Source organism: Barbus barbus, assembly GCF_936440315.1.
Source record: "Barbus barbus genome assembly, chromosome: 12".
NCBI lineage: Eukaryota > Metazoa > Chordata > Actinopteri > Cypriniformes > Cyprinidae > Barbus > Barbus barbus.
In genome coordinates this window covers 8,507,711-8,529,200 of record NC_136740.1, presented here as the reverse complement: position 1 = coordinate 8,529,200, position 21,490 = coordinate 8,507,711, and the positions used below count along the sequence as shown (strand labels likewise).

Below are 21,490 nucleotides of genomic sequence, written 5' to 3'. Positions count from 1 at the left end.
CCCTCACATTTCAGCAACCATTTTAGTATATCTTCTCAAGGGACAATACTATAGAAATGAAACTTGGATATATTTTAGAGTAGTCAATGTGCAGCTCGCATAGCAGTACAAATTTACTGTCCTCTAAAAATAACTCAACATATAGCCATTATTGTCTAAATAACATGTGATACTAAAACGGTTGCTGAAATGTGAGGGGTGTACTCACTTTTGTGAGATACTGTACATCATTTACTAGTCTACACAGCACAAGGTGGCCACTGATTTGCAGCCAATGAGCTTGCTTGCTCACAATTGAAATAATCTGGTTCAGTGTTTGCTGTAAGTAGGTCCTTTACATGACTGAAATACCTTTTTTTTTAGTTCTTGCTCAGCTTGGAGGTATCCTGAATTTAGTCTTTAAAGTGAAAATATTCACAAACACAAGCAACATTTTTACTTTAATGGAGATTTGTACCTCAGAATAGGCAGCGGTTATGTGTTCATAAAGACCCTGGTGGTGGTGGATGGTGTCTTCCAGGTCTTGTAGCTCAGAAGGAAGTTCTCCCTCTCCACAGGCTTTACACCAAGCGTCCATGTTGCTCATATACTAGAAAAAGGCAATAATATTCAGATATTGGTTGTCAAACCAGCCACATACACATCTGTGATCTGTTACCACATACAGGAATGATTATAAAAAAGTCTCAATATAGTTGTTAGGAGGCTAACTTTGGGCCATCCACCGCTGGGTGATTTACAACAGTGTCTTATTTAGGAAAAGATTAAATACATTGCAATTTGTCTGTACAAATAAAGACTATTTTGCCCTGTCTCATTGGGAGCAAAATAAACATGAACAGCGTGTCAGTCTAATATCGATGCTGACAACAGGTATTAAATGCTCAAAGAGAAAGATAAAGGACAGAAAGATGAAAGGAATGGATTTCATTCATTTATTCCTTTTTTCCAGCACAGTCCTATCTACATGAAGTATTCAACTAAAGAGTCTCTGAGCAATCATTGATTATTCACTTACAAACCAAGAGATAAAAATCCAAGATTTTACACTGGAAAAAAAAAAGGCACACAAACATAGTTTAGTCTGCCTTTGTATACAGGCAGACTGCCTGATAAGTGCCATAAGCATGGCTTGAGGTGCTTTTAAAACATTTATGAGTGGTCAAAAATGTCAACAAATGGATCCTAAACCTAACCTTAGCCAGTGATGTGAGTTTGAGACAACTTGACCACTTGTTTTTCTGAAAAACAGTAAAGGGATGAAAAAGTGGGTATGAGTTTGTGAACAACAAATCATTCTCTAAAATCTGAAAGCCCTTCTAGCATACAGTACATACTCGGCAACTCGATTTGGGTGAATATATCAGCATCTGAATGATATGTTGCTTACAATTTTGTTTGTAATTAGTTGTTTGTAATTAACACACACACACACTGCATCATCATCAATCCATCAGTTTGTTTGGCAACTCAATGCATCTGTAGGTATGCGTCTGCACATTTAGACCTCACCTGGTCGGTTTTCTGGTGGAAGTTTGCCGACATCTCCAGCAGCGTGCTCCTCTCATCCAGTGCAGCGGCAAACGCTTTCCACTCCTGTTCCAGCTGACCTGAGATCTGCTGAATCTGCTGGGTTGCATAGTGACCCGACTCCAGCAGCCTGTTCCCCACGGACATGATCCGACTGATGTTCACATACACATTCTGCAAGAGACCACAAAAACACTGAGTGCTATATATACGATGCATCACTTCCTGAATGAGTTTTTTTTTTGGGTTATGATAACACATTTATACACTGTAAAAAAATGACCCTGATTTTAATGGTAAAAAACAGGGAAAATGCTACAGTAAAAACCTGTTAAATGGTTAACGGTAAGTTCCTGTTAAATTTACAAGGAAAAAACGTAAACTGAAATTCCCAGTATTCCCTGCGTTGCATTTAAAATTTCGTTTGAATTTGATGTTTTTTCTTTGAAACAACTGTTTCTTAGTTTTTTCTTATCAGTTATGTTTATTAGGGTTGTATGCTACATCTAATGTTGTTAAATTAATGTTTATTGCATATATCAGTTTAATGAGTCTCACCATGATGGTGTTTAGTGCTTGTGTGAATGACACTGTGCATTTATATATCATTATTTAAAAGCTGCTTGTGATGGGCTTTGGTTCATCATGTGACTTTCTCATCACCACCTGCATTTGGTGGTTATCAGTGTATTTCAAAGGTACAAAACAGATTTCAGTACTTCAATAGGTTGGTATATTAACATTATATCAGTTAATGAAATTACGGTATTTAACTAAAATGTTACTGTATTATTTACGGTAGCATTCCGGCAACCACAGCTGCCGTTTTTTTACCATACATTTTACAGAATATTTTTTTACAGTGTACTGTACAAGGGGAATATGGTAGTGGCACAGCTAAATCAAATCAAAACATAATGATTCTTTGATTTGAGGGCTGAATTGAAAAAAAAAGAAGTTGCTTCAAACACAAAATGTTCTTTTTTTGCTTTTAATATTATTAATTAAAATAGAAATGATGAGGGGATGTGATAGATCTTCTCGGTAACTTGTAGCTGCTCCTGTAGGGAGGAGTAGCTCTTGTCTGACCACAGACACACATACACAGCTCTGGAACGTGTGAGAGTGAGTGTGTGCGTGTGAATAAAAACGGAAAAGCATCTTAAGCCAAGAGGAAGAATTATGGATAGAGTTCAGGTCTTCCCATTTCAGACACTTTAACAACTGAAACTACAACATATGAAAATGCACTGTAAACAAACATTTAGTATGCTAGACTGCTAATAGCTCTGACACAAAATATCTTAACAGATATAAAACAATGACCCAGTCACAGTAAACCAAATTATGAAATGTAATGTTACCATAATAGTCCATGTGAATTGTTCAATAAAGCCATTATTTTTGTTTTCTTTGCACACAAAAAGTATTCTTGTAGCTTCGTAAAATTACGGTTGAACCCCTGATGTCACATGGACTATTTTACCGATGTCCTTGCTACGTTTCTGGACATGGGAACATTGCAGTTGTGTTGCGGTCTGTGGAGGGTCTGAGATCACTTGGATCTAATCAAAAATATCTTAATTTGTGTTCCGGAGATGAACGAAGGTCTTACAGGTTTGCAACGACATGAGGGTGAGCAATTAATGACAGAATTTTCTTTAAATTTTCAGTGGCTGGGGAAAAACCGTATTAACCAGCAACACCACAGCATAACTTTTCACTATCCAATCAAATGTCTTTGGATAGAATCAAGCTCCACCCTACATTATTTCCACCTAAATGTTTCCGTTTCACCTGGAAACACGTCACATAATCAGAGAAAGCAAGAGTGTGCTCTCTGACGTAATGGGAACATTTGTATGCGTGTTCTTTAGGGAGAACTAAAGTCTAGTGCATGAGAGCGCTGGTAGAACGTCGAGCTCTGGTTACCATGCAGTTTCCTCACATGGGGCTAATTACACAGCCCAGAGGCATTCAAAAGGGAATAGGATCAATACACAGACAGCTGTCAGATGAAAACCTGATGGGGGTTTGGTATCGGCCTGCGTGCAACAATAAACTGCAGCAGTCGTGTCCATGCACGTGAAAACCTGGAGCAATATCATAGTCACATGCATATACGAAAACACACTCAAACTTTTGACCCCTTAGCTTTAAACCACATCCCAGTATAATGCAATGGATGCACAATACTAAGGTGACTATGTCAGTAATTTTATAATTTTTTTTATTTTTATTTTTGGTATTGATGTGAATCTGTGCACCCATCTGTTATACATCAACATACGACGACACACAAACACACACTCACCCGTGGATAGTTCTATAAACTCTGGAAGATGTGCACATCCACTAAATCTGTTGTCAATTTGACCAAAAAATTACATTTAAAGATGACCATTTCTAAATAATCCAGCCTGCATATGTAGATAAGACAAGCCACTGGTGCCCACATGTGCAAATGTATTTCCGCCAGATGAAGTCAGGATGGAAAATAGGGTTACTAACTCTCTATATCACTCACCCTGAGCTTGGTTTCAGAGCTGCTCTGAGAAGATAGACATGCATCAGTAAACACAAATTCATCAAATCCTTCTGTTATGTATCACAGGCCTCGTGGATCACATCATGGGAACAATTAAGAGCTTCTGGTATCTCATTTTCATGTAAATCTGAAGCAGCTTAAAGAAACCTCTTGCTAAACATATGCTAAATCTAATATGTGCTATTTTCATGTTAATGACCAGCATGTGGTTCATTAGCAAAACTGACTTTCACATGGAGGGCGCATAAAATAGATCAGATTGTATGATTTACATAAATGTACACAACTCAAGAATCATGTTTGTTGCAGAAATAAGACTGGACAAAGTGTACATTTCTAAGTATATATACATGTTATGTTTTTGAAAGATGTCTTATATGCGCAAAAATATGCATTTATTATCAAAATCACATTAACATAGTAGTATTGTAAGATAATATTACAAATTAAAATGACTTTTTTCATTCTTATATAAGAAATCATGGTACCACTTTACAACAAGGTTCAATTTGTTAACATTAGTTAACATAAACAGTAACATGTATTAATCTGATTCCAACATTTACTAATACATTACTAAAATCAAAGGTTGTCTATATTAATGTTATTTAATTGACCTGAGCTAACATGTACTAACAATGAACAGTTGTATTTTTATTAACTAATGTTAACAAAGATTAATAAATACTAGAGTTAATGTTAGTTAATGCATTAAATATAGTTAACAAATGGAACCTTTTTGTAAAGGTGGCAACACTTTAGGATAGGGGACATATATTCACTATTAACTATGACTTTTCCATCCATAAACTCCTAATTAGCTGCTTATTAATAGTTAGTAAGCTAGTTGTTAAGTTTAATTATGGGGTAGAATTAAGGGAACTAAAATATGGTTAAGCAGAATAAGGCATTAGTCATTAAAGGCCACCTATTATGCAAAATCCACTTTTATATGGTGTTTGGACATAAATGTGTGTTGGCAGTGTGTGAACACAACCATGATACAATGATAAAAATCCACCCACTCCTCATTTTTTAATCCCCTTTAAACCAAGTCAGTCTCACTAGGTCTGCCGTTTTGATTCTCATGCAGTGGGACGTCACATTGTATAGGGCTGGGCCACGGGGGTTGATTGACAACCCTGCATTGCTATAGTTTCCAACCTCAGCGATTGTACGCTGTCCTCCATTTTCTCCGCGATCGAGCAGCTGTAATGTCTCGTAAGCAATCCCGGTGCTCTGTGTTTGGATGTAAGACTGAACATAAGAGTCTTCATTTTCTCCCAACATCTGCACTGCTGAAGACGCTGTGGATTACTTTCATTTTTCAAGGTAATGTGCCTCAAAATCTACCTAAATATGTGTGTCACTCCAGACTCCTTTGTGAATGTCATGTCGTTATAGTCGTTAACCGTATTTGTGTGCGTACATGAAGTATTTTTTAACTGATCAGCTTGAGATTAGTTTGCGCCTTTCGTAGGGTGAGATTCAATTGATCCGCGCCGATGACACGTCTGTGCAGCGCAAGCTCACATCGCACTCTTTCGTCCCACTTTCAGTACATTTGGCTTCCCATATGTACGGCTAAACACTGGTTCTCTTGCTCTCAGTTATGTTGCTTCTACCGGCTGTTTATTGCTGTAGATATGCAATGCAGAGAGACGTATACGCGACGCTCTCTTCTGGAGATGGGGCGGGAATATGCAGCTCATTTGCATTTAAAGCGATACACTTCAAAACAGCTCTTTTTTACGTGTGAACAGTAGTGTCTGTGTGCATACCTAAAAATAATCAGTTAAAAAACACATCTCTTCCATCTTTATTTGACCCCCTAACTCTAGCACTCTCTATTCTAATTCTATTCTTTAAAAAAATGCCCCTTTTAGACTTTCACTCTATTCATTTACTTACTGCTTGTTTTCTTAAATGTGGGGTTGGGCCCAGTATCAAAACAAACTTGTAGCCAATCATCAGTAAGAGGCATGTCTACTCATGATGCAAGGAGAGCGCGCTCATCAGTGCACATGACGGACATTAGCCGAGCCGTGCGACGACAGAAAGATAGAGATAGCGGATAAAAAACAAAAGAGGAAAACATCTGCGGAACAAAAGAAGGCTTACACCGTGTCTACACCGGACACGACAGTTGTCATGAATTATGAAAATCATTTGAAATTTGTGTCAATATGTCATAAATAGAACGCGGCAACAGTTTACTGTCAGGGATTTGTCGTGTCGCGTCCAGTGACGGTGTAGGCACGGTGTTACGATAAAGCAAGAAGTAGGACCTGTGTAAATATTGGATCAGCTTTCCAGCGCTGGAGAGAAATCAAAGAGTGGGAAGGCCTGCGATCGGATGCAGAGGTTGCTTTGTTTCTTCTCGATAGGTGAGTAACATTGGTTTTGCTTTGTATCACAGAACTAATCGTTATATGGGATGTGTACGTATGTGTGGGGCGGAGCTATCAAAATAGGGGCAAGACCCTTTTGGGGTAGGGGCGTGTTTGTTTTGGTGATTTCAAATGTCAAAATTGGCTACCAGAAATCCCTTACCCCACCTTTAAAAAACAAACAAAGAAACAATTCTCTATTCTTTTTGTTTTCTTTTTATTTATTATACAATTAACAAAAAGCAAATATTTTTTGCTCTTTTGTTGATTTTGATTGCTTCCATTGTCCTCATTTGTAAGTCGCTTTGGATAAAAGCATCCACTAAATGACTAAATGTAAATGCACTGTATATACCTACGTTTCTGTTTATTTAATTTTACACGTTAGATTTTTAAATTTACAGTTCATTTTCGATTTTCTTTTTCTGTTACAAACACGCACGTACACTGCTCCAATGAGGAGAATTCAGCTTAAAAACTAACTTTTTTCCATTTTTTTTCCCTATTAGTATTCTGGTCAAGCACCTGTAATAACTACATTTTGGACAGAAATAACTTTTGCAATACCATAAGCCATTATCTCACCCCAAAACAGAAAACAAAAAAAAAAGGCAGAATTGTCAAGTCAAGCAAAAGGAGAGCACAGACGAAGGAAGTACTTTACAGTACCTACATTTACACAGATCACATTACAGAACCTGAACACAGCCAAGACACACATTCCGCAGAACAAAAGCCTTCCTCACATGAGAAAATCACTTGACAATACTGGACCTTGCAGTCTACTTAAACAGAGAGAGTCATGCAAGGACAGTCTACCCTTCACTCTCAAACGCCCAGGTTTTTATATTATTACAGTAAACCTCTTTTCTCTTACAAATACAGGATGATTAGAAGAGGAGTGCCTGGAACATTAAATCTCCCTCTAGATATCTCTGGGACTAATCAATACACCAGCATGATGAGAGATTACCCAGCCATGTGTAAAATGCCTTTAGCCAGAGGAGTGTTTTCTACATGTTGTCCTCCAGATTGTCTTTCATAAGAGAGTGGGAGCTGAGTTAATTTACAACTTGACAAGCGTAACGTTCCACTCAGGTGACATTACCCCTGGAACTCAATGACATAGCTGCTTAAGCATGTCTATTACCAAAGGTTACAACCAGGCCCCCAGTGTGCCATGTGATGAACATTGACGTCTCCATAAATCAAATATTCCAGTATATTTTTGAATTACTGTCAATACATACGGCAAATGCCACAGAACCTGCAGGCTATTAACCCCAAGCCTGCTGTATCATATTTGATATGCAAAATTCTCTAAATACTGCTAATTATTAACATGATCAAAACACGCATTGTTTGTTTTTAGGTCTTTTTGGTTGTGGTTCTGTGAAATCTTTACTGATTTTTAGTAGGTAATATAAAATAATAAACTTTTATATTGTTAGCAGTATTTCAAGATGAACACTTAATGAAATTAAGCAACTTAGGTTTACAGTACATGGTTATCCATATTTTTCAACTTTTTTGTTTTTGTGAAAAATCATGTTAAAATGCAAATATCAAATATGATACATCAGGCTTTTTTATTTGTACATCTCCCAATCATCACTGCATTGCATTATACTGAATGTTCTGCCCTACCACAATTAAAACAACAGTTTTGATCATATAACTATTTAAATATCATCTTACTGAGACTTAATAATTATTATCATATTATTGAAATAATATTATTATTGATCTAATGTTCCTGTGCATTTTATGTAAGCAGTCCGCTACACTGTTATAAAGATCTTATTGAATTACATTACAATTACATGCCATCTGAATTTTTTTTATCTTACTTTTTGGCCATTGCTACTGCACCAAATTAAATATTTATTGCTCAATTTGGGTCTCTGAATAAACTTTTTTCTCTCTCTTTGAGTATGAGTTCCATATACTCCTACAGTATATCATCTATATGAGCCAAAAAAAAATATATATGATTATTATCATTACATACACATATGTAAGGTTTTACAGGGTTAAACTATAGAAACCCTGGTGTAGATCATTTTTGCTTATTACAAAACTAAAATGTTTTTAAAAGTCTGTTTCCATTAACCATAACATCAGAGAAGAGTCACCCCGGACAAAGTATTTTAGTTGTGTTACCTAACACAGTGTTAGGTAAGAAAGGTGCATTATCACCTTATCAATCAATACACACTGAATAACCACCTAACACTATAACCAAGTTAACACAAAGAGTGTTTACATCCATTCATGCCTCATATCAGACGGGAAGTAAGGCTCCTAGGACTTCCTGAGGAGGTGGCTGTAGTGCCGCCGGCTGCCCGACAGTCAGGCTAACCCAAAGCAAACAGTTGACAAAGCATTTCATCCGTTAAGTTGTGCACAGTTATAGCAACGTGAGAGGGGGGTGGATTGTTCTCACAGCTGAGGCAGGACATGTGATTTTAGCACACTCAACCAAACCTAACACATTAACAAAAGAGCAACAAAGAGCCTGATGAAAACCTTTAAAAACATCCTAGCAATTGGTAAGGCTGTAACCTTAAAATCTCTGAAAATTCATGAGGGTGGAGAACATGAATGCATGAAAATAGTAAAAATAATAATTAGCTGCAGTAACTACATTCTACGATCTACATTTATTTTGCTTCTACTATATCTATATTTTTTGTTTTCTTACATGTTTATGAACATCTGCTTTGTCGCCATACTTATGCTTCTTTATTGTTTATTCAAATCGGTTTTATTTCCATATCTACAGTATATTGTTTATCTAGAACTTTATCTAGTTTCATTTCAGTTTTTTTTATGTAACTGTTTTCATACAAACTAAACTTAATTGAATAAAAATAATCAAATAAATAGTACATATAAATTTAACTGCTTCATTCATTATGTAAGTTTATGCCTAAATTCAGAGTAATTTGGTGCTAAATTGAACCCAAAAACTCTCCTCTGGATTTGCGAATACTTCATAAACCAATAAAGCTAAAGTGATTTGTGAAGTGAAAGTAATTTCATTGTTGTTTATCAATTAAATTTATTTTCACTTCTAACTCAATGGTTAACCAATTAATTTGATTATATATTATCATGGTAAATAAATGTTATCAAAATACAATTCCATCAGTTTGCCTAAAAGAAAACAACACATTTGGAAGTTGTATGCACAGTTGGGAGCAAATAACACTTTCATAAATACGAAAATTTATATTGAAAATTTATGTTTGCAAACAATTTATACAAAAATGTATTCTGCTCGTGTTTCATGAATGATACCCAATGTGTGCTTTAAGTGTTGCAAGGGTAAGCGCCACTTATTCCTCAAAAAATGCAAAAATCTAATTTGCAGTCATTAAACTTAATGACTTAGAAGATTAAAGATGTTTTTATATACATTCAAACATAAAAGTACATCAACTACTGGTCTATTTCATCATTATTACGATTTAATGATGTGTTAATGAAAGATAAACGTGTTACCAGATTTATATATTTGAGAAAGAACATGCTCTGTGAATTCCCAAAATATGAAAGCATTTAAAACTACATGGGTCAACACTGCAAGAAGATACATGCTGTAGACTCTTCCTATTGGCTGAACAGCAGTTACATTATATGGATGGGCAGATGGCAGACGAGAGCATAGAGATGGAAAATCAGTGATTGATGCCATGCCGTTTTCTTGTGAAACTCTCTGCCTTTGAAACCTACTGGGGGTGATTAACATGTCTGCCAGGGTCACGCACACACACACACATAGGGATGATGTATCTGCGTGTGACTGTTCTCCCGTGGCATTACATACCCTTTGAGCATATATTGACATGACTATTATATGACAACAGAAAGTTCATTCTTGCATGACTAAGTGAGTCAGGGCATGTGTACAAACGCACATCGTTTAAATGATGTAACACACATTATAACGCCTCAGGTGGTGACATGCATTACTGCTGGACCACTAGACGCAGCCTTACCATGCAGTTCATTGCAAAGTGGTTGTGCTGGGTCTGCAGCTCGAGCACATGCTGATGGTTGGCTCCTATCTCTGTGTAGGTTGTCAGGAACAGGCCTTTATTATGGACGATCCAATCGAACATCTGTTGAGAGGAGAAATAGAAGGCATAAACTGTGAAATATACTGGAATATTGTTTTTATGTTATACTTCAATATACTTTCATAAAGAAACAGCATTGTACCAACGTAAGCGAAGTTTTAAAGTATTTGCTAATTTTCTGTTTCAAAGGATTCTACTAAACCATGCTTATCTTTGATATTATTTGTTGGCTTGTATATAAAATAAGTTTGTTGATTGTAATCGCTATAAATGTTTTTGCCCATAACGCTTTCATCTCACTATATATACAGAATGGTACAACATATTTAACTGTGCTTATTTTTCATGCATCAATGTTCAAAAGTTTGGGGTCGATATGTTTGAAAGTAAAATAAATGAATACTTTTATTCAGCAAGGGCACATTAAATTGATCAAAAGACTGTAAAGACATTTATAATGTTACAAAGATTTCTATTTCTAATAAAAGCTGCTTGTTTGAACATTCTATTCATCAGAGAATTCTTTAAAAAATTATATTGGAATGATTTCTGAAAGATATGAAAGACACTGAAAACTTCAGTGAAAAATTCTGCTTTTCCATGACATGAATAAATTACACTCGGAAATATATTAAAATAGACCAATTTTAATAACATTCCATAGCATAACTTTTTTTTTACTGTATTTTTGATCAAATAAATGCAGCCTGAGCATACGAAACCACAAACTTCTGAATGGAAATGTATGCATGTTGCATTATGTGTGTTAGGGTTTTATATTCTATTGCACAAATCCATCAGAATATTAAGCTCTTCCTACAGCATTGTGTTCTTGTAATAAAAATCCTCTTTGTCATTCTAACGATATTTAGTATAACATCCAAAGATTGTAAAACAGTTTGTTTGTGCATAGAAAAACACTGCAGAAATGTTTCCCTTATGAAAATATTCTGATATAAAATGCAACCACCAACAAAAAAGTACCAGTGTGTTCCATCATTGCAACTTGGTAGCATGCAATAAACATAGTAATAATTTTTTGCCTCAATAAGCTCTTTGCTGCTTTCTTTTTTTTCTGCTTACTAATAGTTAGTAAGGCAGTTGTTAAGGTTAGGTATTGGGTAGGATTAGGGATGTAGAATATGGTCATGCAGAATATGAGCTTCAAAGGGATTAATAAACAGCCATTATGTTAATAATAGGCATGCTAATATGCAACTAGTTAATAGTGAGAATTGTTCCCTATACTGAAGTGTTATCTATTATGTTATGGTCCCAACCCTATATTATATGTAAAACTATTGAGTTTTCTCCCCGTTAAACTTCACATATAATTAATGTTCACACCTTCTCTGCATCCTGCTGAAAGAGTCTCAGCTGGAAGCACTGGTCCAGTTTAACTTTGCGCATGTGCCAGGATTGGTGCAGATGTTGGCGTGTGCTGTGAAGTTTATCCAGAAGCGCCTGGACTTTTGGAGCTAATCCTTGGATATCACCTCTGCCTTTTTCCCCACACTGGATTCGCTGAAGCAGACGTTGGCCCTCAGCATCTAACTCCTCCACAGGAGCTTTAGTAACCTTTTTCTTCAGGGAGGCGTGTTCCTCCATAGCACGCCGAGACCCGTCCAGATCTGACGGCAGCTCCCGCTGGGACACCAAGTCCTGGAGTTCTTCCAAACGGGAAAGGATGCGAGCTGCATTGCTTGTGAAGTCTTCAAAGGCCACTCGAACTTCGATCCACTCCTCGTGGTCATAATCCAGACTGCCCTCGAAGTCTGGAGTCAGCTGGGAAGGATCAACCACTTTGGTTAAACCCTCCAGGGACACCATGATGGTCTGAAAGGATGAAAGTGGGACACTTAGGTTCATTTTCTGAATGTAGCAGATTTTTAGATCTCATCTATTGAACATTTCTCATTTTAATTTAGTTTAACTGCATCCTAACTGAAATGGAACTCCATGGAACACTTTACATATCTACATATGCATTTACACTGTATGTCACAGAACTAGGACTCCACATTAAAAGACTTAACTTGCAATTGACTTTTTATATTTATTTTGAGATTTTGAGTTTTTATGTCTGGAGTGCCTCTATAATGCCCTGATTAAATTATGATAATTATAATTACTAGGGGTGTAATGTCAGTACGGGTCTTTCAGTTCAGTACGCATGTGTTGCGAACAAATACCGCATTGTTTTAACCACTGCGTGAGTAAAACTTCATTGGAAACTTACAGATTTATACTTTTGATAAGAATACAGTTTGTCCATTTTTTCCAGGAAATTAAAACAATAAATGCCGTTCTGGTGCTCTTTGATGTGGCGAGACAGATCAAGTCATCATGTAGTCAGTGTGATCATCCCTTCCTCCTTACAACTAGTTTTAACATGAAATAAACATGAATGAACATCTCATGCCTCATGTAATCACTCAGTCAGTGTTTCAACTGTGGGAAGACATCAGTAAATCAGCTTGTAAACAAAATGTCTCGTAGTAGCATTTCATTTACCTCAGGCAAGTCAACAGTGTCCAGCTCATTAGTTCGCTAGAGAATTGAAGCCTAGAGAAGAGCGTTTTGTGAAATATTAGACTATATGCACATTATATTTTACTTTACCTGTTAGTAATGTCTTATTTAATGTATGTTTAAATAAATCTGTTATGAAACAAGTTATGACAGCCACTGTGTAAATGACTATATTTAAACCACAACAACATATCAATTTTATAATTTATAATTTAATTTAAAAATGGCATTATGTGCAATTCACATGTTTCCATAAAAAAACAAGGTACGTACCAAACCGTCATGTTTGTGAAAAGTAACACCCCTTATATTTACTAATACTTTGAATTAGCATTTTATTAGAATTTTAGTTTAGAAATATACATATTAGACATATCAGTATGTTCAACTTTATCCATACTCACATAGGGCATATATATTATATAGAAAACGCTCGACTGCTTGTACTGACGTAAGATTTAAACTATATCACTGCATGGCTCTAATATGTTGAATGTGACTATAAGGCATGGAAATATTAAGATATTAACATCGTGATTTTTTAAAGCTGCTTTGAAACAGTGAAAAACACTAGATACATCTAATTTGACTTGAAATTTGACAATAACAACAACAAATTACTGCCTCGGTAAGCATTACACTAGTTTTTAAAATACTATTTGATATCTGTTGAATTTTGTTTTGATATCTGCTTGACTATTAATAGTTTGTTATCTCGAAATTGTTTCCACATTTTGGCCACTTGTCTTCATTTTTGCAATTTAATATTAAAATGTAATGTTTTAGATGTGGGTGAGGCATCTTTGTGACATCTTCACAACAACCAAAACAGATTACTTGCAAAGTATGAAAATATTTAGGCAATTCTGGGTTCTGAATGGAACGGTTTTGTCTGTGACTCCGTGGGAGGTTTCCAAGTTGTTATTTCAAACAACAAAGCAGTTAAACACTGATTTGATGATGAATATAAACTCTACTGGATCAGTTACATTGAACACTTTACTTTAAGGAGCCAGAAAAACATTCCAGAGATTGCAGCTCAGGTCATGTTATTAGAGACAACAGTAGACACATGAGGGGACAGTGGACACTTGAGACTTGGTGGTGGACAGAGACCAGATCTTCAAGACAGCCTGGTCTGCATTACATCAGTACAATTAGAAGTATTTTCCAGTTTTTTGGTGTAAACAACTTCAAATAATATTTGTGATGCAGGTATAAACACTTAGTATTTGTCAATTACACATTTATTACAATGTAATAATACTTCTGAATGTTGTGCCACACTAGATGTGTTAATTTAAGAAACCTCCTTTGGGAGATTAAGCCTTCAAGATTAAATATAACACTACTGCATGCATCTTCCTCTCAGATCTAATGAACTAGGTCAGAAGTAATTTTGACAGCTCTACTTTCGCACCACCAGTGTGGAATGTTCTAGTAAAATATAGACTGTGTTTTCTCTTTAATTTATTTCCCTGAAATATTCTGTAATCTCACACAACAGATTTTAGAAAAAAAATATTGTATCTACCAGAAACAGAACTTCTTATTCACTGTCACATTATTAAATGTAAATTTACAACGCACAAAGTCCTTACCTCAAATTCAAACTTGGAACTGCCGAAATTCGTCCTCTGTTTCTGCCAGAAGTTGTCAGGCTTGATGATGAGAGCGACGTGGATGCAGGAAGGAAACGATTCCTGTAGGATCTTCAGCAGAGGTTTGATAGAGTCCCATTTGGATCCTCGCATATCCACAATGACCGTGAAGCCATGTCTGCTCACCTCCTCACTACACAAACAAATAAAAACACAGCATCAGCTCTTCTGCACCGCTGACACTCACATCATTAGGGAGATGCAAATGTGAGCCGCTGCTTTCAGACATCTCTACAAATTGAAATACATTTTTGTGCATCATATATAATGCGAAGGGACCATGCATGGAAAATAACACTTACCCAAATCTACCATATAAAAGATAAAGAAACCCTTCTTGCTAAATTTAGAGAAAACTGCCATAGAACAAACAAAAATAAATGGATAAATTTAAAATAAAATAAAAATGCTATCTAAAGAGCTCTCTAGCTCGAAAAACAGCCTGTTAACTCAAGAATGTTTTCATATCCACATCTGCACTCCTCTAGTCTGACTCTTAAGCAGGAATGAGCACTGAACAACTCTAAATCATTCTGACCTCCCTCTCTGAGAGAGAGAGAGAGAGAGAGAGAGAGAGAGAGAGAGAGAGAAAGAGAGACACAGAACACAGAATGAAGGATGAGATGAGTGAGACAGGGAGAAAACAAGAGGAGGGATAACAATGTGAGGCTATTTATACGTACACTAATGTTCAAAAGTTTGGGGTTAATAGGCCTACTTTTTTTAAGACATTAATACTTACATTGTGTGATACTAAAAATATTGACAAGGTTACAGGACATTTCTATTTCAAATAAATGCTGTTGTTCAAACTCAAAGAACATCAAAGAAACAGTTTCCACAGAAATATTAAGCAGCTACTGTTTTCAGCATTATGTGAGAAAATATGTGTGCCTGTGAGTTTATTTGCTTCAAAAACAGTGGCCTTACCACCTCATTGCTGCAAATTAATTAATAAACGTCATGGGGTAGCATTGATAACAAGGTGCTTCTATGTTTCTGTGTGTTCAGCACGATCTCCAGTCTTTGTGTGCTTGTATCAGCTTTAAATGAAGGCTGCGTATTGGAACTACATGTGCATTACACAGTTTAAACGCACAAGTTCCAGCCATTCAGAATCAAGTATTTAGATGGTAAAATGGTAATATTAGGAGTTAAAAACTGAATAGAAGGGATTTTATCATATTAGTCAATATTAACAAACTCAAAGTATTGTGGGTATACATCCAAAACAGTGTGTGTTTAAACACTTATCCTTGCACAATGCCTTGCCTCATAGACTTGCATTCTGAGTGTATATACATGTTGGGTTTGATTTCAGGAATTGATTATTATAATTATTTTATGTGGTTCTTAACAACATGTGGGTTGGAATGAGTCAGGAAGATTTCTTTAAAGTGTATAAAAATGAGAAATTTTCTTAGGAGTGAAGAAAAAGAAGAGAGAAAGACATGAAATAGTGATGGAGGACAACCAGTGTGGCCTAAAATCTGCAGTTTTAGGCCAAACAACATATCTAGACAGCTAGCTATCTGATACACACCAGAAACCAAAACCAACAGCCATAAGCGCCAATACAGTTCCTCACTAAACCACTTGTTTTCCTAACCAGGGGCCACATCTGCGTCTCCAACATACTGTAATACTGAATATCTGCATTTCCGAGCAAAAGGGTCAGGAGTGCATTATTTATTTTCAAACCGCCATATTATTCTGTGCAAAGTGGATAATGTGTTTACAGCTGTCGAGAAGATGAAGTTTAATTTCTGTATTATTCAGTTTGGCTCAAACAGAGTGATTACGGACAACAGAACAGAAGTAAAGTTTGGGAGAACCCTGCGGCAGATGATAACCTACATAAAGTTTTGAACTGTGCAGGCATGGAACCCTCTGGCTGAAAGCAGAGATTCACGTGGAGCTGGTTGAGTTTCACCGAGTCAAATCAATGCTAACTACAGAAGGACAAATTGGCCATGTGATGTCTAAACAAACCAGAAACCTGGGAGCTTAAAAACAAAACCAGGACTTGACAATAATACATAAACAAGACTTGAAAGTTTTCTGAAGAAAATGAAAATTATGCTCACTGCAGTGCTTAAGTGTAATGCTAAGGTGTATGCAGTTGTTAAGGTATTCTGTGTGTTAAAGTGTGTTTAAGATAGGGAAAAGCTTAGCCACAGGCATTACTTGTATATGAATATAGATATGAAAAGAAACTGTAAATTAAACAAAATGAAAACTTGCTTGTGAAAATGCTTTCTTGAGCAGCAGTTTTCATTTCATTAGAAACATGCTAGTAACCCACCAGAACACCCAAGCAACTGTCTCAATGCCACAACAACCACCAAGAACACCCTATAGCAGCCAAACCATAATACTTTTTTCACGAGTCTTTGATGAACATAATATTCAAAACAACAATCTATTGTAAACAAATGTTTTGTAACAACCCTAGTGAAAAATAAATATACTAAAATGTATTTAGAATACATTTATAGACACTTTTACGGCCGACATCCCAATTACGTCACAGCGCTAGCTGGAGGCAAAACAAAGCGAAAACTGGAGGTGGCCGATTCAAACCAGCGCAGACTCGGCTACACAAGGAGCTTAAAATATCATGTTGTGATGTTGGGTGCCCGAATCGATGTAGTAGAGGCTCTAATTTTAAATTTGATCACATACCTGCTGCCAGTGCCAGAAAAAAAAAAAACGACGACAGTTCAGGTGAAACGAGATTAAATGAGCGGACTGGACAGAAACGGTCGTCAAAAATGCTCGCCTTTGAAGTGCACATTTCTTATCAGAAAAGGTTCAATAAAGTATTGTCTTTTGTTGTTATGGGTGCGAATAAAGATTTCTTATGCATCTCACTACATTAGCAAAATCACATCAATTAAAAAAAAACGTCCATAGCCACAACCAGGGGTCAGAGTGAAATTGTGATGGTCTTTAATGACTCTTGCTTACACAAGGGAAAAGGTGACTTCAGACATCTTTTCGATGACAAAAAATATGGTGAAAATCAAATGATCAGCAAAATACCATCCCTTTCACATGGATACAGTTGGAGTAGAAAGAGTCACCTTACATTGCTCTAGACTCTCAAACTCACAGAGGACTAACTACAGCACAACTTTCCCAGAATAAGAATTATCACCCACCTCCCCAAGACAAGACATACACTGAATTTAAATAAGGTGACCAGCACCATTTAAGAAGAAAAAGGGGAGTAACAAAAATTACAAATACACACAGACATGAACCACAAATATCCAGGAATTAACATAATACATTCGACTAAAGTTAGAGCCATGGATAACTTTAGTTAATGTAAATAGCATTGTGCAAGACAAAAAAAATCACCTTAATCAAGACATCACATTTTCCAATGTTCCTTCCAACTAAGCATAGTTGGTACATTCCAACTTCCTTCAGAATCCAATAAAACAGTTCAACTTCCTGTTTGAACCCCTTTGTTAGGAGTCTGGCTTGGGTACACATGACACAGCAGGTACATTTTATTATCGAAATCCTATTGCTACTCTGTAACTTAATCGGAAGTTATTTGTTCAATTTTAGTCACCTTTCAAACCGCCATATTATTCTGTGCAAAGTGGATAATGTGTTTACAGCTGTCGAGAAGATGAAGTTTAATTTCTGTATTATTCAGTTTGGCTCAAACAGAGTGATTACGGACAACAGAACAGAAGTAAAGTTTGGGAGAACCCTGCGGCAGATGATAACCTACATAAAGTTTTGAACTGTGCAGGCATGGAACCCTCTGGCTGAAAGCAGAGATTCACGTGGAGCTGGTTGAGTTTCACCGAGTCAAATCAATGCTAACTACAGAAGGACAAATTGGCCATGTGATGTCTAAACAAACCAGAAACCTGGGAGCTTAAAAACAAAACCAGGACTTGACAATAATACATAAACAAGACTTGAAAGTTTTCTGAAGAAAATGAAAATTATGCTCACTGCAGTGCTTAAGTGTAATGCTAAGGTGTATGCAGTTGTTAAGGTATTCTGTGTGTTAAAGTGTGTTTAAGATAGGGAAAAGCTTAGCCACAGGCATTACTTGTATATGAATATAGATATGAAAAGAAACTGTAAATTAAACAAAATGAAAACTTGCTTGTGAAAATGCTTTCTTGAGCAGCAGTTTTCATTTCATTAGAAACATGCTAGTAACCCACCAGAACACCCAAGCAACTGTCTCAATGCCACAACAACCACCAAGAACACCCTATAGCAGCCAAACCATAATACTTTTTTCACGAGTCTTTGATGAACATAATATTCAAAACAACAATCTATTGTAAACAAATGTTTTGTAACAACCCTAGTGAAAAATAAATATACTAAAATGTATTTAGAATACATTTATAGACACTTTTACGGCCGACATCCCAATTACGTCACAGCGCTAGCTGGAGGCAAAACAAAGCGAAAACTGGAGGTGGCCGATTCAAACCAGCGCAGACTCGGCTACACAAGGAGCTTAAAATATCATGTTGTGATGTTGGGTGCCCGAATCGATGTAGTAGAGGCTCTAATTTTAAATTTGATCACATACCTGCTGCCAGTGCCAGAAAAAAAAAAAACGACGACAGTTCAGGTGAAACGAGATTAAATGAGCGGACTGGACAGAAACGGTCGTCAAAAATGCTCGCCTTTGAAGTGCACATTTCTTATCAGAAAAGGTTCAATAAAGTATTGTCTTTTGTTGTTATGGGTGCGAATAAAGATTTCTTATGCATCTCACTACATTAGCAAAATCACATCAATTAAAAAAAAACGTCCATAGCCACAACCAGGGGTCAGAGTGAAATTGTGATGGTCTTTAATGACTCTTGCTTACACAAGGGAAAAGGTGACTTCAGACATCTTTTCGATGACAAAAAATATGGTGAAAATCAAATGATCAGCAAAATACCATCCCTTTCACATGGATACAGTTGGAGTAGAAAGAGTCACCTTACATTGCTCTAGACTCTCAAACTCACAGAGGACTAACTACAGCACAACTTTCCCAGAATAAGAATTATCACCCACCTCCCCAAGACAAGACATACACTGAATTTAAATAAGGTGACCAGCACCATTTAAGAAGAAAAAGGGGAGTAACAAAAATTACAAATACACACAGACATGAACCACAAATATCCAGGAATTAACATAATACATTCGACTAAAGTTAGAGCCATGGATAACTTTAGTTAATGTAAATAGCATTGTGCAAGACAAAAAAAATCACCTTAATCAAGACATCACATTTTCCAATGTTCCTTCCAACTAAGCATAGTTGGTACATTCCAACTTCCTTCAGAATCCAATAAAACAGTTCAACTTCCTGTTTGAACCCCTTTGTTAGGAGTCTGGCTTGGGTACACATGACACAGCAGGTACATTTTATTATCGAAATCCTATTGCTACTCTGTAACTTAATCGGAAGTTATTTGTTCAATTTTAGTCACCTTTCAAGTCAAAAGAATTTTAACTGGTTTTAACATTTTAGCTTTAAGCCAAATAACCAAGCCCGTGCAAAATGACAAATAAAGATAACATGCTAAACCAATGTAACAATGTGCTTGTTTTTATTAATCAGTGCAAAGATAGTCTATAGAAGTTATGTGTGGCCCAATACATGGCCATCACAATGCTGAAATTGAAATATTTATACATCTTCATGACTAGATAGACACAGTAAGTTTGTCTTAACTATACAGGTTAGATGTGTAGCACTCAACCGAAGGGAATCCCGTCAGATCGTCCATCCTTTGAGTAAAAGCGTGTGGGGGTCGGTCAGTCTGGTTTCGTCCGTTGAAGTTAACCTTTTCAAATAACAATCGTGGTCCCAGACAGTGAGTGACCTTACATATGCAGGTTAAATCGGAATTTCTCCAGTTATTATTAAAAAAACAAGCTAACAGACTTCATAGCTAGCGTTAGTGAATCGGTCAGTGGAATCTTTCTGCCTCCAGCTAAGCTTCGCCAACAGAAAAACGTCACAATGTTTACTAACAGAAAAAGGGTATATTTCATGGTAAGTATACTACAAATGCATATACATATTACGTACTTAATAAAAAATACCCTGCAGTTATTCTTTTTTTTTCTCCGGTGTACTGCTATACTTCTGCTATACTAATATCATTTTTTCTTGTAACTTATTTCAAAAAGTGAAACTTTTATATATTTTAGATTCATTACATGTAAAGTAAAACATTTCAACAGTTTTTTGTTTTAATTTTGATGATTAGAGCTAACAGCTCATGAAAGTCAAAAATCAGCATCTCAAAATATTAGAATATTTACATTTATATTTCAATTAATGACCATCCTTACGTATACGTAAATTCCGGGTATCTCTTGTTCTTTGAAACCACAATAATGGGGAAGACTACTGACTTGGCAATGATCCAGAAGACGAACACTGACGCCCTCCACAAAGAGGGTAAGTCACAGAGGGTCATTACTAAAAGGTGTGGCTGTTCACAGAGTGCTGTATCAAAGCATATTAAATGCAAAGTTGACTGGAAGGAAGAATTTGGGTAGGAAAAGGTGCACAAGCAACAGGGATGACCGCAAGCTTGAGAATACTGTCAAGCAAAGCTGATTCAAACACTTGGGAGAGCTTCACAAGGAGTGGACTGAAGCTGGACTCAAGTGCATCAAGAGTCTCCACGCTCAGACGTCTTCAGGTAAAGGGCTACCAAGCCACTTCTGAACCAGAGACAA

At 36.4% G+C, this 21,490-nt stretch overlaps 1 protein-coding gene across 1 annotated transcript in view; it reads right to left on the bottom strand.

The window, feature by feature from the left end:
• LOC306877488 (triple functional domain protein-like) overlaps positions 1 to 21,490 on the bottom strand; it is a gene marked incomplete at its 5' end in the record, with an annotated part of 158,405 nt that overhangs the window by 74,443 nt on the left and 62,472 nt on the right. Inside the window, 5 exons of the mRNA XM_079429257.1 lie at positions 458 to 589; positions 1,513 to 1,704; positions 10,473 to 10,595; positions 11,901 to 12,389; positions 14,687 to 14,879. Of these exons, the coding sequence (XP_079285383.1) occupies positions 458 to 589; positions 1,513 to 1,704; positions 10,473 to 10,595; positions 11,901 to 12,389; positions 14,687 to 14,879 (1,129 nt within the window). The remainder of the gene's footprint in view (positions 1 to 457; positions 590 to 1,512; positions 1,705 to 10,472; positions 10,596 to 11,900; positions 12,390 to 14,686; positions 14,880 to 21,490) is intronic.